The sequence below is a fragment of the Rana temporaria genome, chromosome 6, assembly GCF_905171775.1.
Source record: "Rana temporaria chromosome 6, aRanTem1.1, whole genome shotgun sequence".
In the NCBI taxonomy this organism is placed as follows: Eukaryota; Metazoa; Chordata; class Amphibia; order Anura; family Ranidae; genus Rana; species Rana temporaria.
In genome coordinates, this window is record NC_053494.1 from 203,227,488 (window position 1) to 203,250,890 (window position 23,403).

Consider the following 23,403-nt stretch of genomic DNA (forward strand, 5'->3'; position numbering starts at 1 on the left):
TTTCTGTCCCACTGACAATGGTCATAGGAATAAATAGAGAGGGTGAATCTCCTCAGCAGGGACACAGATGGCAATAAAAACCTGACCGAGGTTCTAACCCATCTGTCTAAAACCAAACGTTATTTATCTATTCACTTTGGATAGTATGGAATAATGTTCTGCTTAGAGCCTCTGACAGTTTTTGTTAGCCATCTGGTTCTCACTGGGGAGAGGTTCAATCCCAAAAGAGAGAAAAAAATCTCCCCAAAGTGAGGGGAAATCTTCTCTTAACTGTCAGTAGAACAAGTGTCTCCTTTGACAAAATTTCCATTATGTACCCCATACTTATTCACATGGGGGGGGGGCAGGAATCGGGTGGCCCCCCCGGCCGCAAACCCTCACAACAACCGGCCAGGGTTGTTGGGAAGAGGCCATTTTCACCATCAGCATGGGGAGAAGGTGTTTTGTGGGGGGAGCCCCCTGCCCCAAAGCAAACCCCATGTTAAGGGCATGTGACCTGGTATAGTTTGCTCGCTTGCCCCCTCTTTCCTGGCCTGCTGGACTGCATGCTCAGATAAGGGTCTGGTATGGATTTTAGCGGAGACCCCACGCAGTTTTTTTAATGTCGTCATTCTTTTCTACATTCAGCTGTCAGCAGAGAATCTCGCTGACAGCTGATGAGTCATCGGTTGTTAAGAACGCAGTGGCCCACTCCTTACAACCAGCTAGTTGCTGCTAAACACCGGCACAGGAACGTGCCAAACACCAAAACAAAACCGCTCAATATGAGCGTTTTTGTTCCATAACGTTTTTGTTCCAGAGTTTTTCTGGTGGTTTTTGAAACTCCTAGTGTGCATGAAGACTAATGCTGTCCATACACCTTTAGATTATCTGCAGATTTTCTATGGTCAGATGGAAAAAGTGGATGGAAGAATCTCCCACTGACTCAAGCTTCCATATATTGCTAGTCGGCCCCGTTGGCTCTCACAATACCTGATCATTCTGATTGGGTGCAGGCATTGTTTCGTTTGAGAGCCAGCGCGGCCCAACTAGCAAGATATGAAAGCTTGGGCCAGTGGGAGATTCTTCCATCCACACAGTTCAGCGTAGATGGAGGAATCTGTTCCACTTTTTCCATCTAAACATAGAAAATCTGCAGATAATCTAAAGGTGTATGGCTAGCATAAGACTGCCAGACGTATATCTTACCGTATCTGGGAGGCTGCAGCTGGCACTCTCTTTCGTACATACATTTTCCATATCTGTAAATTTCTCAAAGTTCAGATGTGGTGTCACTACTATAAAAAAAGACAGGTGACAGGATTTTATCTATAATTCTCATTTTTTTGATCCTAGTGCTTTTATTGTCTTTTGCATGACGGATAGAGTAGACCCCTGATGCCGAATCTGTGTATCTCAGACATAGGTGTGCGCAGCCTATGGCATTAGGGTGTGCACCCCAAAGCTCAAATACACGTGTGTTTGTATATATAGCAGTAAGACAATGGACAGTGTCAGTAGAGCAGTGGATGATGTCAGTAGGGCAGAGATTGATGTCAGTAGTTTATTTGTATTATTTATTTATTTTTTTACAATTTTTTCTTTATTATTTGTTACTATTTTTTTTACAATTATTAAGGAGCCCCATTGGGGGGCTTTGGTGAAATATCAGGGGGCTAGATAGACCCCTGATGACTCACTTCTGAGACAGAGAAAGAGAGTGAGGACAGAGATTCCCCAGTCCCTTTCTCTGCAGCCAAGCAGCAGGGGGAATCTGCGCAGCACAGGGTGATTAGGGTGTGCCCAGGCACACCTGGCACACCCTGTGCGCACACCTATGATCTCAGACCTTAGCAGTCTGTAGTGGGAACATTGATTGGGGTGATAGTATTGATCTCTATTAGCCTTGTGTAACATGTTCCCAGTTTCGAATATGCACTGTATATATATATACTGCATATATTGAAGCCCGTCATTCCAAAGTTATATGGGTTCACAGTGGGCTCAGTTCTCAAAGCTAACACACCGGGATACATATACTTATTTTCAGGGCCATCAATGTTGATTGGACCCTAGGCAAACGATTTCTTGGGCCCCCCAATGCAGTTTGGCTCTCCACCTGCTCTGAGACATACAATAAATAGCAGCTAGACTCAAAATCACTTTACTGAATCAGATCAGGCAGCGATTGCGATTGGTTGCCAGAGGTTACAGTGTATCATTACCGCTCACTGACTGGTTGCTAGAGGTTACAGCACACATTACGGCTCACTGATTAGTTGCTAGAGGTTACAGCATATGATTTCTGCTTGTTGATTGGTTGCTAGAGATTACTTTACATCAATACTTCTCACGGATTGGTTGCTAGAGGTTACTTCACATCATTACCGATTGGTTGCTAGAGGTTGCCCTACATGTTACCTACATCTTTATACACCCTTTCAGTACACATTTTCATCCTAAAACACAGTTATTTTCTGCCAATAAGTTCTGAAAATGACAGTTACATGACTAAATTCTAGAGCCTTATCTTTGTCTTAAAGCATTTTGAATTGAGCCTCATGTCCTTTAGAAGAACTCTGTTAAAGCTTAACTAAACCCATTGACTTAACGGTTTCCTAAAGTAGTTCAATTCAAAGCATGCCGTTAATGATAACTGTCACATTTGCTCAACTGAACTGTCAAGACATTAAAGTAGAACTAAGCCTTCCTATCCTTTACAGCCAAGAAAGCTGCCATCTTAGCCTGGCTTGACCTGCATTTGCCATAGTGCTGCACATGTGATCACTTATGACACCTACTATTTAAAGTGGGGCACACTACGCGCCCCTCCCTGACAAACGTTGTCTCCCCGCTGTGCAATCACACGGTCACAATGTCAACAACGCTGTTATGAATGAATCTCGTTCATAACAGCAATGCTTCCTATTAAGGTTGTCCCGATACCACTTTTTTAGGACCGAGTACAAAGTAACGATACTTTTTTTTCATGTACTCGCCAATACCGAATACCGATTCCTTTTTTAAAATGTGTCCCCAAATGCAGCCGTGTCCCCACAAATGCAGCCATGTCCCCCACAAATGCAGCCATGTCCCCCACATATGCAGCCATGTCCCCACAAATGCAGCCATGTCCCCACAAATGCAGCCATGTCCCCACAAATGCAGCCATGTCCCCCTCAAATGCAGCCATGTCCCCACAAATGCAGCCATGTCCCCCACAAATGCAGCCATGTCCCCACAAATGCAGCCATGTCCCCACAAATGCAGCCATGTCCCCCACACATGCAGCCATGTGCCCCACAAATGCAGCCATGTGCCCCACACATGCAGCCATGTCCCCCACACATGCAGCCATGTTCCCACAAATGCAGCCATGTCCCCACAAATGCAGCCATGTCCCCACAAATGCAGCTATGACCCCCACACATGCAGCCATGTCCTCCACACATGCAGCCATGTCCCCCACACATGCAGCCATGTCCCCACAAATGCAGCCATGTCCCCACAAATGAAGCTATGACCCCCACACATGCAGCCATGTCCTCCACACATGCAGCCATGTCCCCTACACATGCAGCCATGTCCCCACAAATGCATCCATGTCCCCACAAATGCAGCCATGTCCCCACAAATGCAGCCATGTGCCCAAAGAGAAAGCCAAGCCCGCCCCCCCTGTTGTCGCCTATTGATCAGCGCAGGGAACATTAAAGCTTTCATTTTAAGAGCCTGGGACAGGTGATCTGTCTATCAAAGTGCCCGGACAAGGGGGAGGGGCTATATATGAAAGCAGTATTGTTCCTCGCGCTTATCAACTAGACGGCGGCGGGGGGGGAGGTTCTGGCTTTCTCTTTGAGGACTGCACTGTTCCGCTCTCCGTCCCCTCGCCGCCCTCTCTCTCTCTCTGAAAAAAATAAATAAAAAGTATCAGGCGAAGCATCGGGAGCATTTGCGCAAGTACAAGAACTCGCACAAATGCTCAGTATCGGTCCCGATAAGGAAGCCCAATTTGTGCGAAATAAATCGCATGACCGCGCAATTGCCATTCAGGCCCGATTAAATACGCCTGTGAGTTTTTCAGGCGGACCTGATTGGACCCTCCATTCACCCCATGGAGCGGTGACATGTCCGGTGACATTCGCCACGATCCTGTCCGCCAAATCTAGATGGATAGTGGTCGTATTTTCCATCCGTCTGGCGGATATGATTGGGTGAAAACGGACAGGCGGTTGGGTTTCATTTTCATCCGCTTTCCCCATGGGCTCTCACTGTGCAGAGCAGAGACGGACCTGTCATCCGCCTGCTCAGTGGGGACCAGAGGATCGTTCCCCCGCTGAGCAAGCGGAGTCCATCAGGCAGAGGCGCCCGTGTTGCATTAAAGAGTGCTGAATAGCAAAAAAAATGGCCTGGTCATGAAGGGGGGGGGTAAAATCTTCTGGAGCTTAAAGTTTTACTAAACTCAGGACCCTGCATTCACCATATCTGGTCTCCCACAGTACACAGAACATGGAAATGCAATAGTTTTAATAAATATAAACTGCTAAATACCTTTTCACATCAGCAGTATATAGCAGTCTTGTGACTTCTATCAGTCCTTGTTAAAGCTTGCAGGAGGAGTTTTCATTTTCCTCTAACTGTCCTATCAAAAAATATTTGTTTTTGGTGGGAGGGTCCTTGTGATCAGCACAGGGCCAATCAGCACTCTCCAGACAGAGGACCAGGGGTCCTGCAGCCAGGATGAGGCTGCAGGACCCCTGGTCCTCTGTCTGGAGAGTGCTGATTGGCCCTGTGCTGATCACATGCACCCTCCCACCAAAAAAAAAACCTCTCTAGCAATACACACCAAACAGAGAATGTGCAGAGTGCCCCCAAGGCTCTGTGCTAGAAGCAGATGGATTAGGGACAGCGGAAGAAGGGAAGGATCAGAAAAGACAGGATCAAACAGACTTTTTATACAATGCAGAGGATTAACCCCTTAGGTTCCACAGTGAGTATAACAAGCATGCTTTACTGTATAGACACACAGATTTTTCTTTTGTGGGTTTAGTAACACAATAAGTGGTTTTATTGGACTGTCAGATATAACTATTGTTTGTAATGGTCACAGGCGTGTGCACAGGGTGTGCCAGGTGTGCCTGGGCATACCCTAATGACCTTGTATGCTGCAGATACCCCCCCTGTTTAGACCTGTGACATTAAACCAAAGCCCCCTAATGGGGCTCCTAAATTTTGGGGGGAAACGACGAATTAAAGCGGAGTTCCACCCTGAAAAAAATCTTTCCACCAAAAACCAAAAATAAGTACATAAATAAATAAAATGAAAAAAAAGTCCCGCATCTGCCTCTTCATCCTCCGCGTTGGATTCTCTTCCTCCTCGTACACTCGGTGTCTTCTTGTGAATGGGGCGCGCTGCATTCTGGGAACTGTGTGTGTCCCAGAAAGCAGCCAGCCCATTCACAAAGCGCCGCGCTGCTCGCACAGTGCGCAGTAGGAAACGGGCAGTGAAGCCGAACGGCTTCACTGCCTGTTTCCCTTACTGTGGATGGCGGCGCCTGGAGCTGTCAGGATCGAGGATCGGCCTCGGCGGGGGCTGACATCGCTGGCGACTAGGACAGGTAAGTGTCCTTATTAAAAGTCAGCAGCTACAGTGTTAGCAGCTGCTTGGCCAGATTCATGTAGGGCGCCACATCTTTAATGGCGGCGTAGCGTATCGTATTTACGCTACGCCGCCTTAAGTCAGAGAGGCAAGTACTGTATTCACAAAGCACTTGCCTCCTAACTTATGGCGGCGTAGCGTAAATGGGGCCGGTGTAAGCGCGCCTAATTCAAATGATGATGGGGGGGCGTGTTTTATGTAAATATTTGGTGACCCGACGTAATTGACGTTTTTTACGAGCGGCGCATGCGCCGTCCGTGTACATATCCCAGTGTGCATTGCTTCAAAGTACGCCGCAAGGACGTATTGGTTTCGACGTGAATGTAAATTACGTCCAGCCCCATTCACGGACGACTTACGCAAACAACGCAAATTTTTCAAATTTCGACGCGGGAACGACGGCCATACCTAACATTGGCTAGGCCAGCTATTTGTTGGAATAACTTTACGCCGGAAAACGCCTTACGTAAACGGCGTATCTTTACTGCGACGGGTGCACGTACGTTCGTGAATCGGCGTATCTAGGCATTTACATATTCTACGCCGAACTCAACGGAAGCGCCACCTAGCGGCCAGCGGAAAAATTACACCTTAAGATACGACGGCGCAGGCCGTCGTATCTTAGCTAGGTTTAAGTGTATCTCAGTTTGAGCATACACTTAAACTTACGACGGGCTTAGATTCCAAGTTACGTCGGCGTATCTACTGATACGCCGGCGTAACTCTCTCTGAATCTGGCTAAGCAGCTACAGTGTTAGCAGCTGCTGACTTTTATTTTTATTTATTTTTTACCGGACCTCCGCTTTAAGAAAATAAAATTGTAAATAATAAAATTGTAAATAATAATAATAATAAAAAAAATTGTAAAAAAATTAAAAATGAGATGGCTCACTGTTTAGACTCATGATATTTCACCAAAGCACCCTAATGGGGCTCCTAGAAAAATTGGAAAAAAGAAATAAAAAAATAAAAAATGTAAATAATTATAAAAAAATTGGAAAAATAAATAAATGTAATTGGAAAAAATAATAAAAAATAAAGTGGTAAAAATAAAAACTACTGACACTGTCCTTTTCCCCTACTGACACCAAACTCTGCCCTGCTGACATCAGCCACTACTCTACTGACACCAACAGTATATACTGTATACACATGCACACGTATTTGTGTTTGAGCTTTGGGGCGCACACCCTAATGCCATAGGCTGGGCACACCTATGTTATTAATGGGATTACAATGCTGATGACCAGAGATCTCTGTTTCCAGTTCTTCATTATAAAACAATATACATGCTTTTGTGTTAGACTGAGAGGAAGAAAAGTAAAACAATAAACTGATTTGTATTATATTATATATTATTTGTATTGTATTGTTGGTTTTTTGATACATATAACATTTCTGATCCATCTGTTTCCAGCACCTCTTGGTCCAGACTTCCCTGCTGTGCACCTGCCATAGTCTTCTCTACCAGAACCTGCGCCTGTCAGCCCCAGACCAGAGCCGTCTATTGGCCAGTAGCCTCTTTGCCTGTGGGATAGCCACCAGCCTACAAAGTGGTCTCGGAACAAGGTAGGGCGCTAAAAACGGACTTCTCATCGGTGGTTCAACCTGAGATCTGACTCTGATTGGGCCAGTATCTCTGCATAGGCACAAATAAAATACAGTCTGTGGTATTTTTTATTGATTGATATTTAAAGGGGTTGTAAAGGTACAATTTTTTTCCCTAAATAGCTTCCTTTACCTTAGTGCAGTCCTCCTTCACTTACCTCATCCTTCCATTTTGCATTTAAATGTCCTTATTTCTTCTGAGAAATCCTCACTTCCTGTTCTTCTGTCTGTAACTCCACACAGTAATGCGAGGCTTTCTCCCTGGTGTGGAGTGTCATGCTCGCCCCCTCCCTTGGGCTACAGGAGAGTCAGGATGCCCACTAACACAAAGCTCCTTTCTCTATCTGCACGGTAGAGAGTGTCCTGACTCTCCCGTAGTCCAAGGGAGGGGGCGAGCACGACACGCCACACCAGGGAGAGAGCCTCGCATTACTGTGTGGAGTTACAGACAGAAGAACAGGAAGTGAGGATTTCTCAGAAGAAATAAGGACATTTAAAAGCAAAATGGAAGGATGAGGGAAGTGAAGGAGGACTGCACTAAGGTAAAGGAAGCTATTTAGGAAAAAAAAAATTGTACCTTTACAACCCCTTTAAAGATTTTCCACCTTCAAAACTGACCATACATGTTACAACTAACTAACCACTATAGGGCGCAAGATCCGGCCTAATTGTATACAAACTAAGTTGATTGCTTAGGTATTCGCTCACACGAGATACATTTTGGTAAATCCTTGCCAGAGTGTATGGAGATTGTCCAATCAGTTTATAAAATGTACCAGGACTCTTAACCACTTAAGCCCCGGACCTTTAGGCAGCTAAATGCCCAGGCCAGGTTTTGCGATTTGGCACTGCGTCGCTTTAACAGACAATTGCGCGGTCGTGCGATGTGGCTCCCAAACAAAATTGGTGTCCTTTTTTCCCCACAAATAGAGCTTTCTTTTGGTGGTATTTGATCACCTCTGCGGTTTTTATTTTTTGCGCTATAAACAAAAATAGAACGACAGTTTTGAAAAAAATTCAATATTTTTTACTTTTTTCTATAATAAATATCCCCCAAAAATACATAAAAAAACATATTTTTTCCTCAGTTTAGGGCGATACGTATTCTTCTACCTATTTTTGGTTAAAAAAAAATCGCAATAAGCGTTTATCGATTGGTTTGCGCAAAATTTATAGCGTTTACAAAATAGGGGATAGTTTTATTGCATTTTTATTATTTTTTTTTTTTTACTACTAATGACGGCGATCAGCGATTTTTTTCGTGACTGCGACATTATGGCGGACACTTCGGAAAATGTTGACACATTTTTGGGACCATTGTCATTTTCACAGCAAAAAAATGCATTTAAATTGCATTGTTTATTGTGAAAATAACAGTTGCAGTTTGGGAGTTAACCACAGGGGGCGCTGAAGGGGTTATGTTTCACCTAGTGTGTGTTTACAACTGTAGGGGGGTGTGGCTGTAGGAGTGACGTCATCGATTGTGTCTCCCTATAAAGGGGATGACACGATCGATGCAGCCGCCACAGTGAAGCACGGGGAAGCCGTGTTTACACGCGGCTCTCCCCGTTCTTCAGTTCCGGGGACCGATCGCGGGACCCCAGCAGCGATCGGGTCCGCGGGTCTCGTGGTCCCGGAGCTTCGGACCGGGTCGCGGGCATATATCATCGTGCGGCGGTCGTTAAGTGGTTAATTGGGCCGTATTGTTGGTTGACATGGTTTCCTTTCACCAACGCTCATGCATCACTTCGCATGTATAAAAGCATCTGTAAAAAAAAGTATCTCTGTTGTCCTTTGCAACTTGTCAGATCTCAGGTTACATTGTCCGATAAAAACGGACTTCTCCCCGACAACAACACTATACTACCAGCCAGGCCTCAAGGGTTACCCGGCACTATAGAACACCTGTGGGAGGAATTAGAGCGGAGACTGCGAGCTAGGCCTTCTCAACCAACATCTGTGCCTGACCTCACAAAGGCGCTTCTGGAAGAATGGTCAAACATTCCCATAGACACACTCCTAAACCTTGTGGACAGCTTTCTGACAGAAACCATGAATCAGACGGAGTCGGAAGTACAGTTAAATCACACTTGTTTAATAATAATAATAATAAAAAGGTAAACAGAGAAAGCGTAGTCAAGACAGAGTTCAGTAGCCGGATCGGGTAGTCGGCCAAGCCAATGTCAGAGAGCCAGAGATAAACGTAGTAGTCCAACAAGCAGGATCAGGAGCCAGAAGGAACGCCAGCCCGAGCAAGTCCACAACAGCAACGCAGGAGAAAGTCTCTGTGATGTTGACAAAGGAGAAGGCAGAGATGAAGTGAGCTGGAAGGCTTTAAGTGCCGGTTCACACAGGGGCAACCCGACTCACAGCGCGACTTTGCAAGGCGATTTGGAGGCGACTCCATCGTGATTTTGAGCAACTTCCGACGCAAATTAAAGTTGCCGGTCACCACCCGGAGCATGCTGGGACTGTGACGTCATAAGAGGTCTATATAAATCGGTGCAAGCCACGCAACCGGCATTACAGAGGGAGGGAGCGTTGAGTCAACATCGGAAGAAAAGAAGAGGCTAGAAGAAGGCGACGAGGAAGAAGGCGACAAGGAAAACTGGGCTAGCCGCCACCTCTAGTAAAAGAGCTACAAAGAAGCTACAAAGAAGATAGCGGTGGTGCAGCACGGCAGAAGGCACCGGAGAGCGGGAGAAAATCCAGGGAGAGCGGAGAGCAGAAGAAGAGAAGCGGAGAAGACGGAAGAAGATCCCCGAAGTCAGAAGAAGACCCGCGGAAAGCGGAGATGTCGGAAGAAGACCCCCGGAGCTGACTACTAAATGATTTTAAAAACCTGTGTAGTGTGTTTATTTTTTTGACACTTTTCCTCCAGGTGAATGTGTATGGGGTATGATGTACCCCATACTCATTCACCTAGGGTGGGGGGCCGGTATCTGGGGGCCCCCTTGTTAAAGGGGGCTCCCAGATTCCGATAAGCCCCCCGCCCGCAGACCCCGACAACCAACAGCCAGGGTTGTCGGGAAGAGGCCCTGTCCTCATCAACATGGGAACAGGGTGCTTTGGGCTGGGGGGGGTCGCAGGGTTAGTTTGCACACATTTGCAAACACGTGCATAAGCTGCAGCAGCAACGTCAGGGCATCCCAGTGTACTTGAGCCCTAACTTCAGCTTGTTCCCCTGAGCTTTGACAATAAAACCTGGAAGCTGATTGGCTGCCATGCACAGCTGCACCAGACTTTGCTCTCTCCAGTTCTAGTAAATCAACCCCACAGAGACTCTACTCATTCAGTACCGTACTAGTAGTAAAGGTTCCCTGAGGATTTGCTATTCTTGGCAACAATTTTTTTTATTGTTTCTTTACATAACATTAGGTAATAAAAATATGCCAAGAATGTACAACCGCTTCATTGTTGTATTAACTTTTTTGGTTTTATGGATAAACAGGTGATCGTGTAACCAAGACACAATGTTATGTAATTCTGAAATAAAAAAATAAGGGAAACTTCCACCGTATAGTTGATAAATATACATATGTATTTCGCTATGCATTTGTAGTTTCCCTTATTTTAGTCATATATAAATGTATACATTTATTGTATTAGAATTTGGCCCGTCTTAAAAGTACACTTCATTACCATACTCAGGGCCGTCTTTAAGGCAGGGCAAAATGGGCAGCTGCCCTTGGCCCTGTCATTGTTGTGGGGCCCAAAACAGCTGAAGAATCTGCGGCGGCGTAGCGTAAGCCATTTACACTATGCCGCCGCAAATTACTGGAGCAAGTGCCGTATTCTCCAAGCACTTGCTCCGTAATTTGCGTTGGCGTAGTGTAATTGGCCCGGCGTAAGGCCGCCTTAATTCAAAGGGGGCTGCTGCTAATATTTAAATTAAGCGCGCCCCCGCGCCGATCGAAATGCGCATGCGCCGGGCGGAAAAATAGCCCAGTGCGCATGCTCCAGCTCACGACGGAAAACGTCAATGACGCCGACGTGAGCGTCATTGGCGTAAAGTCGTATTCGCGAACGACTTACAAAAACGACGGAAAAAGCCGACGCTGACCCGACGCCATACTTAACATGGCATACGACGGACCTACGTAAACTTGCCCCTCATTATAGCAGGGGCAAGTTTACGCTTACGGAAACGTTGTAAAATCACTGCGTCGTCCGCGCGTACGTTCGGGAATCTCGCGTAACTAGCTAATTTGCATAGACGACGGGGAAAACGACGATGCCACACCTAGCGGCGGGAAAAAAAATTGCATTTAAGATCTGACAGCGTAAGAGCCTTACGCCTGTCAGATCTAATGGGTATCTATGCGTAACTGATTCTAAGAATCAGTCACATAGATACCCGGGGCCAGATTAGGACTTACGACGGCGCAAATGGCGTTGCGCCGTCGTAACGCCTTTAAAAATCTGGCCCTATTTGATGGGAACAATTCCCATGAATGGATATGTTGGATCAAGGTTTGAGAAACCAGGATGGCAGGATGCCGGCTTTCGTTGCATAGGCCGTGATCCTGCCATGAAATAGTACGCAGAAACAGCCCCGAAGAAGGGGGAGTGTATTGGTCACGGGCCAGGTGTGACCAGAACTGCGTGGATAGCAACAGAGGAACACCAAACACATGTAAGTGAAAATATAGTCATTTATTAAAGGGGTTGTAAAGGTAAAAAAAAAATAAAAATAGCTTCCTTTACCTTAGTGCAGTCCTCCTTCACTTACCTCATCCTTCCATTTTGCTTTTAAATGTCCTTATTTCTTCTGAGAAATCCTCACTTCCTGTTCTTCTGTCTGTAACTACACACAGTAATGCGAGGCTCTCTCCCTGGTGTGGAGTGTCGTGCTCGCCCCCTCCCTTGGACTACAGGAGAGTCAGGACGCCCACTAACACACAGCTCATTTCTCTATCTGCAACGTAAAGAGCGTCCTGACTCTCCCGTAGTCCAAGGGAGGGGGCGAGCACGACACTTCACACCAGGGAGAAAGCCTCGCATTACTGTGTGGAGTTACAGACAGAAGAACAGGAAGTGAGGATTTCTCAGAAGAAATAAGGACATTTAAAAGCAAAAATGGAAGGATGAGGTAAGTGAAGGAGGACTGCACTAAGGTAAAGGAAGATATTTAGGAAAAAAAATTGTACCTTTACAACTCCTTTAAGGTAAGTGAATAATATAAATACAACCACCTCCAATATGACACAGTCCAAAAAACTAACCAACAGAGAGAGACCCACAAATAACAGCAATCAGACAGGTATGTACAATAAATGGGAAATACCGGAATCATAAACAATAGCCAGGCCAGGGTCATCAACAGGGGATTAGCAAATGGGACAGGGAAGAAACAAGACAGGGAGAGGATGGATGGATCAGACCGCAGGGCAGGGATGCAAGGTAACAGGTGGGACCAGATGGGGATCAGGACAGGGAGACAGGATCAGGTACACAGGTAACAGGATCAGGATACAGAGTACGGGGCTCAGGAACAGGTTCAGGATCAGGATCAGGTACACAGGTAACAGGTATCAGGATACAGAGTACGGGGCTCAGGAACAGGAACAGGTTCAGGATCAGGTTCAGGATCAGGTTCAGGATCAGGTTCAGGTACAGGTTCAGAATAACAGGCTAGCAGGTCAGGGCGCAAGGACGATACCAAGGCAACTAGAGAGTGTGAGTTGCCGGGTATTTATACATATATTCTGTAATCAGGCTCAGGTGACGCCTGAGCACAGGAGATAATGTCGGCTCAACACTGCCGGGAAAACACCCGCTGGTGGACACCGGTACTACTGCCCATGGATCTGACAGTGCCACCAGCAGGTGAAATCCTTTATTACAGATGTATCCGCGTAATCTATCTGATTAGATCCGCGTAATCTATCTGATTTAAGATCCGCCGGCGCAAGTTTGAGAGGCTAGTGTTGTATTCAGAAAGCACTTACCTCAAAACTTGCGCCGGCGGATCGTAAATCCCCCGGCGGAATTCAAATTCTGCGGCTAGGGGGGGTGTAGTATTTAAATCAGGCGCGTCCCCGCGCCGATTTAACTGCGCATGCGCCGTCCGCAAATTTTCCCGCCGTGCATTGCTCCCAATGACGTCGCTAGGATGTCATTGGTTTCGACAGGAACGTAAATTACGTCCATCCGTATTTGCGACCGACTTACGCAAACGACGTAAAAAATGCAAAACTCGGCGCGGGAACTACGGCCATACTTAACATAGGATACGCCGCATATAGCAGGGGTAACTATTCGCCGGAAAAAGCCGAACGCAAACGGCGTAAAAATAAAGCGAAGGGCGGGCGTTCGTTTCTGAATCGGCGGATCTCCTCATTTGCATATTCGTCGCGTATACAAATGGAAGCGCCACCTAGCGGCCAGCGTGAGATTGCAGCCTAAGATCCGGCGGTGTAAGTCACTTACACCTGTCGGATCTAAGGGAGATCTCTGCGGAACCTGATTCTATAAATCAGGCGCATAGATCCGACCGACGGAACTCAGAGATACGACGGCGTATCAGGAGATACGCCGCCGTATCTCTATCTGAATCTGCCCCTGTGTATTGCTATTGATGCACACAGCGTAGGGATACACAACTCTAGCGCAATAGTAACATTGTTACAAAAACTGTCCAACTCTCTGGAATTCAGGAACACTTACTATGATATGCACATCAATGAACATGCCAAGATTACTGATAACCGTAGAAGTTTGTTTCCATGCATTCTTTTTTGTTATCCAGGCTACCATTGGTGCAATCTCCGACGTTGGAGCTGCTTATCCCGGCTGTGATTCTAAGCAGGCACTCCACTGCCAACAGAACTAACATTGGGGTTGGTGAGTCCCAAAACTAGCACATCACTAGACACTACTGACTGTAGCATAGCATGGTTAAAGCGGAGTTCCGGCCACAATTTCACTTTTTAAATATAAATACCCCTGTAATACACAAGCTTAATGTATTCTAGTAAAGTTAGTCTGTAAACTAAGGTCCGTTTTGTTAGGTTGTTACAGCATTTAGACACTTTATAAAATAGAAATTGACTGGGGACATCTTAGGTGTGGGCATCATGAAGCCAGACTGTATGACTTCCTGGATTTCAGCCTTGCAAATCTCGCACATGCTCAGTGCTGCACAAGCAGTGTCAGATCAGGTTTCAGCACCTGTGCTGTCCAAGTCACATGATTCTTCGAGACTGGGGAGTGCACAGACTCCTGGAAAGTTACACCCACTACATTCCCAGGAGTCTGTGCGGTGTAGGTTAGGAAGCATTAAGCACCTAGGTGCAGGAAGTGGGAAGATTAACTATTCTGCCTAGCAACAACACTTTGAAGGCATCTAAAAAAAAATTTTTTTTCGTAAAGGACTAATGACATTTTTTTAAAACTACTGATGTAATGTTATATTTATGGGTGGAACTCCACTTTAAGGAACTGACCACAGTGTGCTCTCCTGCTTAGTGTGGTCAATGTTTAATAGGAAAGAAAGGGGACTGGCAGGATCACCAGGGATTTCACGTAAAGGAAGGAGAACAGGATAGTTTCTCATACAAGTGCATGGTACAGCAGGCACAGATCAGGAATATGAAATGTTGGGATAATAAACGCTTTAACCCTCTTTACAGAAAGATTAAACCTTATTTTTTTTTCCAAGTAATTGTAAAATGCAATAATTCTTAGATCAATCAGCTTGGACCAATATGAATATTTTTGTGCCATACACGTGGGAACACTGTGGAAGCTTGAAGTCACTGTAGTAGGCACTTGGAAGCTAGTATCGTATTTATCGGCGTATAACGCGCACCCCAATTTTAGGAGGAAATTTTAAGTAAAAAAACATTTTAAATAAAGAACATTGGGCCAGATTCACAGAACAGATACGACGGCGTATCTCCTGATACTCCGTCGTATCTCTTGTCCTATCTATGCGGCTGATTCATAGAATCAGTTCCGCATAGATAGCCCTAAGATCCGACAGGTGTAATTGACTTACACCGTCGGATCTTAGGATTGCAATACTTTGGCCGCTGCTGGGTGGAGTTTGTGTCGTTTTCCTGCGTCGGGTATGCTAATGAGCATTTACGGCGATCCACGGCGGTTTTCGCGTTCGTTACGTCGTCGCTAGTAATTTTTTCCCGTCGCAAATTTACACCTGCTTTAACATGCCTTAACTTTGGTCGAGCCATGTTAAAGTATGGCCGCCGTTCCCGGGTCGTATTTCAATTTTTTTTTGTTTTGGCGTAAGACGTCCGGGAATACGAATGGACGCTACGAACGTCGCCATTCTAAAAAATGACGTCACAACGCGCAAAGCACGGCGGGAATTTCTAAACTGAGCATGCGCAGTACGTCCGGCGCGGGAGCGCTCCTAATTTTAATGGTACACGCCCCATTTGAATTGGGCGGGCTTGCGCCGGACGTGTTTACGATACACCGCCGCAAGTTTACAGGTAAGTGCTTTGTGGATCAGGCACTTACACTGAAAACTTGCGGCGGTGTAACGTAAACGGGTTACGTTACACGGCCGCAATTGTACGAGAATATGGCCCATTGAACTTTGAAACCCCCATCATTGCAGCCTCGCCAGTGTCAGATCCCTGCTCTCTCCGAGGGAAGAGGAGGAACGAGTGCCGCTGAATTAGACCACAAGTGATATATAACCCCCCTCACTGTTATATAACCCCCCTTAAAATCTATTATATAGTTTATTTCAATTTTTTTTTTCCTGCAACAAAAACTGGTGAGGTGCTGCCCCTGGAGCCCCTATGGATGAGCCTCCACTGGATGGTGCCATCAGATGCAGTACCTTCAGAGGCGCGATCTTCTGTGTACCGGGCGCTCCGTGCCGCTGAATTACAGAGCCGCGATCTTCTGTGTACCGGGCGCTCCGTGACGCTGAATTACAGAGCCGCGATCTTCTGTGTACCGGGCACTCCGTCACTCACAGCCACGCCTCCTGAGCTTGCTCATATGATACAGTTGCCCAATGCGGGGCCAGGAGGCGTGGCTGTGAGTGACGGAGCGCCCGGTACACAGAAGATCTCGGCTCTGTAATTCAGCGGCACGGAGCGCCCGGTACACAGAAGATCTCGGCTCTGTAATTCAGTGGCACGGAGCGCCCGGTACACAGAAGATCTCGGCTCTGTAATTCAGCGGCACGGAGCGCCCGGTACACAGAAGATCGCGGCTCTGTAATTCAGTGGCATGGAGCGCCCGGTACACAGAAGATCTCGGCTCTGTAATTCAGCGGCACGGAGCGCCCGGTACACAGAAGATCTCGGCTCTGTAATTCAGCGGCACGGAGCGCCCGGTACACAGAAGATCGCGGCTCTGTAATTCAGCGGCACGGAGCGCCCGGTACACAGAAGATCTCGGCTCTGTAATTCAACGGCACGGAGCGCCCGGTACACAGAAGATCGCGGCTCTGTAATTCAGCGGCACGGAGCGCCCGGTACACAGAAGATCGCGGCTCTGTAATTCAGTGGCATGGAGTGCCCGGTACACAGAAGATCGCGGGGGATCGGCGTATAACGCGCACCCGTGATTTTCACCCTATTTTCAGGGGAAAATACGGTAATTGCTGCCAGCTTCCAGGTCTGCTGGGTGTGAAGTGACTGTAAAGCCTCGTGCACACGCTCGGTTTTCTCGGCAAGAACCAGCAAGAAAACTGCTGGCACAGCTTTCTTGCCGAGTACACCGAGCGTGTGTACGAGGCTTTCAGGTTTCTTGTCTGGAAATCTGCCCAGAATCTCGATGAGAAAAATAAAGATCCTGCTCTCTATTTTCTCGTCCAGATTCCTGTCGGCCTGTTTCCCGACGAGAAACCTGAGAGTGTGTATACTTACCTGTCGCCGTGGAAACCTGCGCATGCTTGAAATGACTTTGACGCATGCGCGGTAGCTTCCACGGCATAGGTAGGGCGAAGCAAGATGGCGGCGACGGCATCGAATGTGACGAGCGCATGCTCGTCGTACGCGATGACGTCACCGTGTTCTTGCCTTTCAAAAGAACATCGAGCGGCAAGAGATTCTTACCAAGAATCTCGTCAGGAAAACAAAACATTTTTCATGACGAGATTCTGGCCCGTGTGTACGAGGCTTATTGGTCGGCCACTCTGGGGATAAAAAGGCACAAATGCTCCATCTGCAGTTTTTTCAGCCCTTCCATGTGTATACTGCATACCCATGACAAAGAGACTACCCTTCCCCCCGTAAACCCTTTCCTATACCAAGTGAAGTGAACCGCCTCAGAAGATACACAGAGATGAAACAAATCGCCTTACTTGCACCTCTCTTTAGAGCAGAGACACAGTAGTTGAGTGGAGACAAAAAGGAGAACAGAAAAAAGTGCAGAGACACAGTAACTGAGTGGTAAGGGTTCCCTGAGAAATAAAAAGTATTTTAGGTAGTCCTCTGGGGTAAAAACACTAGCCAAAAGCTGGTTGACACCAGACACTGTCTATGTCTCTGTGTCTCTGCTCTTCTTCACTGTCCCCACTCAGCTCCTATGTCTCTGCTCTTCATCACCTTCCCCACTCAGTTCCTATGTCTCTGCTCTTCTTCACCTTCCCCACTCAGTTCCTATGTCTCTGCTCTTCTTTACCATTCCCACTCAGCTCCTATGTCTCTGCTCTTCTTCACCTTCCCCACTCAGTTCCTATGTCTCTGCTCTTCTTCACTATCCCCACTCAGTTCCTATGTCTCTGCTCTTCTTCACCTTCCCCACTCAGTTCCTATGTCTCTGCTCTTCTTCACCTTCCCCATTCAGTTCCTATGTCTCTGCTCTTCATCACCTTCCCCACTCAGTTCCTATGTCTCTGCTCTTCTTCACCTTCCCCACTCAGTTCCTATGTCTCTGCTCTTCTTCACCACCCCCAATCAGTTCCTATGTCTCTGCTCTTCTTCACCACCCCCACTCAGTTCCTATGTCTCTGCTCTTCATCACCTTCCCCACTCAGTTCCTATGTCTCTGCTCTTCTTCACCAGCCCCACTCAGTTCCTATGTCTCTGTTCTTCTTCACTATCCCCACTCAGTTCCTATGTCTCTGCTCTTCTTCACCGTCCATACTCAGTTCCTATGTCTCTTCTCTTCTTCACATTCCCCAGTAAGCTCCCGTGTCTCTGCTCTTCTTCACATTCCCCACTAAGCTCCCGTGTCTCTGCTCTTCTTCACCGTCCATACTCCATTCCTATGTCTCTGCTCTTCTTCACATTCCCCACTAATTTCCTGTGTCTCTGCTCTTTTTCAACATCTCAATTCAGCTTCCTAATAGGGATGGTGAAGAAGAGCAGAGACACAGGGGGTGAGTGGGTCTGTAAGGAAAATGGAATATATGAACAAGGTAATTTACCAGTGCTGCTGACATGTACCCTGTGGATTTATGTGAAGTAGGAATTATAAAACTGGGTCTGCTTTAATATCAGAAAAATATTTCCAAAGAGCTTTTTATAGCAACAGGAACAGCAGCAGGACCCCATATAAGACTAAACAGAGACGACCGCAGCTTAATCCTTTCAGTAAAACATGCCTGGAGCCGATGTTCTGGTTCCATTGTGATTAGTCGGTGAGAAATCTGTGTCTTGGCTGTTCCCCAGAGCAGGGAGATGGGAATAGAATTAGGGAATGTGCCAGCAGAAAATTAAAACAATTACAGAGAAAAATTGGATTGGCCACAGTTTTTTTTTTTTTTGTATTAAATAACTTTGTTTAACTCTTTCAAGAGTCCCAGGGTGAAGAAAACTGTACAGGAAGTGAATGTGGACAGAGTGACACCCAGCCAATCAGAGAGGTCAGTATGACATTGGGAAAGGGGGTGTTTTGTGTGTGTTGTATGTGTGTGTATGTTTTGTGTGTGTGTTATATGTGTGTGTTGTGTATCTTGTGTGTGTTTGTGTGTGTGTGTTGTATGTGTGCGTGTGTTTTGTGTTGTGTGTTGTATGTGTGTGCTGTGTGTTGTGTATCTTGTGTGTGTGTTTTGTGTTGTGTGTGTTGTATATGTGTGTGTGTTGGGTGTTGTCTGTGTTGTATGTTTGTGTGTGTGTTGTGTGTGTTGTGGGTGTGTGTTGTATGTGTGTGTATATTGTTCCCAGTTCTCTTTGTGGACTACAGGACACCTCCCCTCTATGATGTAAAGAAGGGGTAATGGGGAGGTGCTTTGTGTGTGTTGTGTGTGTGTGTGGTGTGTGTGTTGTGAGTGTGTTGTGCATGTGTTGTGTATGTTGTGTGTGTATGTTGTATGTGTGTGTTTGTTTTGTGTGTGTTTGGGTTGTATGTGTGCGTATGTTTTGTGTTGTGTGTTGTATGTGTGCTGTGTGTTGTGTATCTTGTGTGTGTGTTTTGTGTTGTGTGTGTTGTATGTGTGTGTTGGGTGTTGTCTGTGTTGTATGTGTGTGTGTGTGTGTGTGTGTGTGTGTTGTATGTGTGTGTGTATATTGTTCCCAGTTCTCTTTGTGGACTACAGGACACCTCCCCTCTATGATGTAAAGAAGGGGTAATGGGGAGGTGCTTTGTGTGTGTTATGTGTGTATGTGTGTGTGTGTGTGTTGTGTGTGTGTGGTGTGTGTGTTGTGAGTATGTTGTGTGTGTGTGTATGTTGTGTGTGTGTGTGTATGTTGTGTATGTGTTGTGTATGTTGTATGTGTGTGTTTGTTTTGTGTGTGTGTGTTTGTGTGTGTTGTGTATGTGTTGTGTATGTTGTGTTGTGTATGTTGTATGTGTGTGTTGTGTCAGTGTTGTGTATGTGTATTGTTCCCAGTTCCCTTTTGTGGACTACAGAACACCTCCCCTCTATGATGTAAAGAAAAGGTAATGGGGAGGTGCTTTGTAGTACTATATTAGGGTGCCAATGCCGACCCCACATACATACAGTACCACAAGTGAGCGTTGTCACCCTTTCTCTATGAGGAGACACTTTTGGTCGGGAATCTCCTGCCACAGGATTCAGCACCCGGATCTCTCCAGATTAATTCTGATAGAACTTTAGGCCCGACAGGCGACACCGTCAAGCCTCTCAGTGTCTGGTGCATCCTTCGATGAAGTTTCCAGGCCTTCCTCCGAGGTTCCAGCCTCTTGCATTGTCCTCTCCAGGATAGGTCCGCCCCTGGCTTCCTTCATCAAGCGAACTCCTCCCACAGGATCACGGACATCACAGGATCACCTCTGAAAAAGGCAGGCCCCAGTCTGACTACTGGACCTACCAGGCGAAGCCGAGAACCCGAACCAACGTGGTCCCGGAGTCAGGATTCAGGACACTTACCTCAAGCCAGGCGGGCCACGAGGCGCGAACAACGGACCCCCGCCAATGGCGTCTGTTCCTTAGCCACTTAAAGACCCCTTCACGCCGATATACGTCGGCAGAATGGCATGGCTGGGCACAAGCACGTACCTGTACGTCATCTTTAAGAGCCCAGCCGTGGGGTCGCGAGCGCTCACGACCCGGTCCGCAGCTCCGTGACCGCGCCTGTGGGACCCGCGGACCCGATCGCCGCCGGTGTCCCGCGATCGGTCTCAGGAGCTGAAGAACGGGGAGAGGTGAGTGTAAACACACCTTCCCCGTTCTTCATTGTGGCAATGTCACTGATCGTCTGTTCCCTGATATAGGGAAAGACGATCACTGATGTCACACGTCCAGCCCCGCCCCCCTACAGTTAGAAACACATATGAGGTCACACTTAACCCCTTCAGCGCCCCTTAGTGGTTAACTCCTAAACTGCAATTGCCATTTTCACAGCATCAGTGCATTTTTATAGCACTTTTCGCTGTGAAAATGACAATGGTTCCAAAAATGTGTCAAAATTGTCCGATGTGTCCGCCATAGTGTCGCAGTCATTAGTAGTAAAGAAAATTATTAATAAAAATGCCATAAAACTATCCCCTATTTTGTAAACGCTGTAAATTTTGCGCAAACCAATCGATAAACACTTATTGCGATTTTTTTTACCAAAAATAGGTAGAAGAATACGTATCGGCCTAAAATGAGGAAAAAAAAAAGTTGTTTTATATCTTTTTTGGGGATATTTATTATAGCAAAAAGTAAAAAATATTGAATTTTTTTCAAAATTGTCGCTCTATTTTTGTTTATAGCGCAAAAAATAAAAACCGCAGAGGTGATCAAATACCACCAAAAGAAAGCTCTATTTGTGGGAAAAAAAGGACGCCAATTTTGTTTGGGAGCCACGTCGCACGACTGCGCAATTGTCAGTTAAAGTGACGCAGTGCCGAATCGCAAAAACTGGCCAGGTCCTTTACCTGAATATTGGTCCGGGTCTTAAGTGGTTGAGTACCCCCTCCCCAGCATGCACAGCGAGCAACCACCCCCACTGATTCGCTGCTGAGGGGAACACCCAATGTACCCTAGCTTTGCTGCTGCCACGCTTGGCCTGGGGTGATAATGACACGCCCAGGCGAACAATGGTGGAACTCTCAGCACAACCATGGCTGGAACAGAGGATACATTTGCCAATTATCATATTAGTCTGAGCCAAATAGCAGCTCAGACCCCCTCTAAATTTACAGCAGCGCCTGTTCTACAGGAGCAGGCCGCTACACTAATTTGGTTGTACTTCTCCTATGGATCACAGGAGTGCAGCTCCTCCTGCACTCCTGTGACCTGTTTTCAGCAGACAGCGAGCTGAAGTCCACTGCCAGCTGACATCACAGAGCCAAATCTATCCATTAACCATATGGGGGGTGGCATGGAAAGAGGGGGCGGCGCCCGGGCACTCCTAATGGATAGGCTGCCACTGGTATCTGCACTATTACCAAGTTGCATGGTTTAATCCCTTCAATACCAGCCTGGTATAAGATTCAATTGGGTTCAGGGTGGAGTTAGGCCTCGTACACACGACAGAGTTTCTCGGCAGAATTCGGCGAGAAACTCGGTCAGAGCCGGATTCTGCCGAGAAACTCTGTCGTGTGTACACTTTCAGCCCGATGGAGCCGCCGAGGAACTCGTCGAAAAAATAGAGAACATGTTCTCTATTTTCTCGTTGTTCTATGGGAGCTCTCGGCCCGCCGAGCTCCTCGGCGGCTTCAAGGCTGAACTCGCCGAGGAACTCGACGTGTTTGGCACGTCGAGTTCCTCGGCCGTGTGTACGAGGCCTCACTGTTGGTCAAACTATCACAGCACTGAACATGTTTAAATGAAGGGTACTGGAGGGGTATTACAGGCCGGTAGTCTAGTGTTTAAATAGATAATAAATAGAGAAATGTGTATGTGTTGCAGAGATATGTTGCATGTGTTGGGTTATTTTCGGCCCCAACATTTGCTCCAATCCATCTCTGCATTTGGACTGTTGATGGAGGCCGATATACACCAGGGGTGAACCTACAGACTCTTAGGTTGATTCAGAAAGACTTAGGCTGGCGTATCAGTAGATACGCCAGCCTAAGTCTGAATGTGCGCCGGCGCTAATTTAAGCTTATTCTGGAAACCAGATACGCTTAAATTAGGCTCAGATACGAGCGGCGTAAGTGTCTTACACCGTCGTATCCTAAAGTGTAATTTTTAAGCTGACCGCTAGGTGGCGCTTCCATTGCGGTCGGCGTAAAATATGTAAATCACTAGATACGCCTAATTCACGAACGTACGCCCGGCCGACGCAGTACAGATACGCCGTTTACGTAACGCATTATCAGGCCTAAAGTTATTCCATCAAATAGCTGGAATAGTAATGTTAAGTATGGCCGTCGTTCCCGCGTCGAAATTCGAAAATTTTACGTCGTTTGCGTAAGTCGTCCGTGAATAGGGATTTACGTCCACGTCAAAACCAATAGGACCGCGCGGCGTACTTTGCCGCAACGCACACTGGGATATGTAGGCGGACGGTGCATGCGCCGTTCGTAAAATACGTCAATCACGTAAGGTCACCCCCCATTAGCATAAAACACGCCCCCTCAGCCGAATTTGAATTATGCGCGCTTACGCCCGCCCGATTTACGATACGCCGCCGTAACTTAGCAGGCAAGTACTTTGTGAATCATGTACTTGCCTCGCTAACTTACGGTGGCGTAGTGTAAATGCCATACGCTACGCCGCCGCAACTATGCGCTCGCCTACCTGAATCCACCTATCTGTGTAGATTGAGCGTTGGCTGGATTCGGAGTGCTTTCCATCCTCTCCAAGGTGCGGTCCACTACTCACACTATCATCA

The 23,403-nt window shown here is 46.9% G+C and overlaps 1 protein-coding gene across 1 annotated transcript in view; it reads left to right on the plus strand.

The window, feature by feature from the left end:
• Positions 1-23,403, plus strand: part of SLC23A3 (solute carrier family 23 member 3) — a 49,961-nt gene that overhangs the window by 3,847 nt on the left and 22,711 nt on the right. Inside the window, exons 2-4 of the mRNA XM_040358119.1 lie at positions 7,053-7,204; positions 13,995-14,089; positions 18,973-19,040. Of these exons, the coding sequence (XP_040214053.1) occupies positions 7,053-7,204; positions 13,995-14,089; positions 18,973-19,040 (315 nt within the window). The remainder of the gene's footprint in view (positions 1-7,052; positions 7,205-13,994; positions 14,090-18,972; positions 19,041-23,403) is intronic.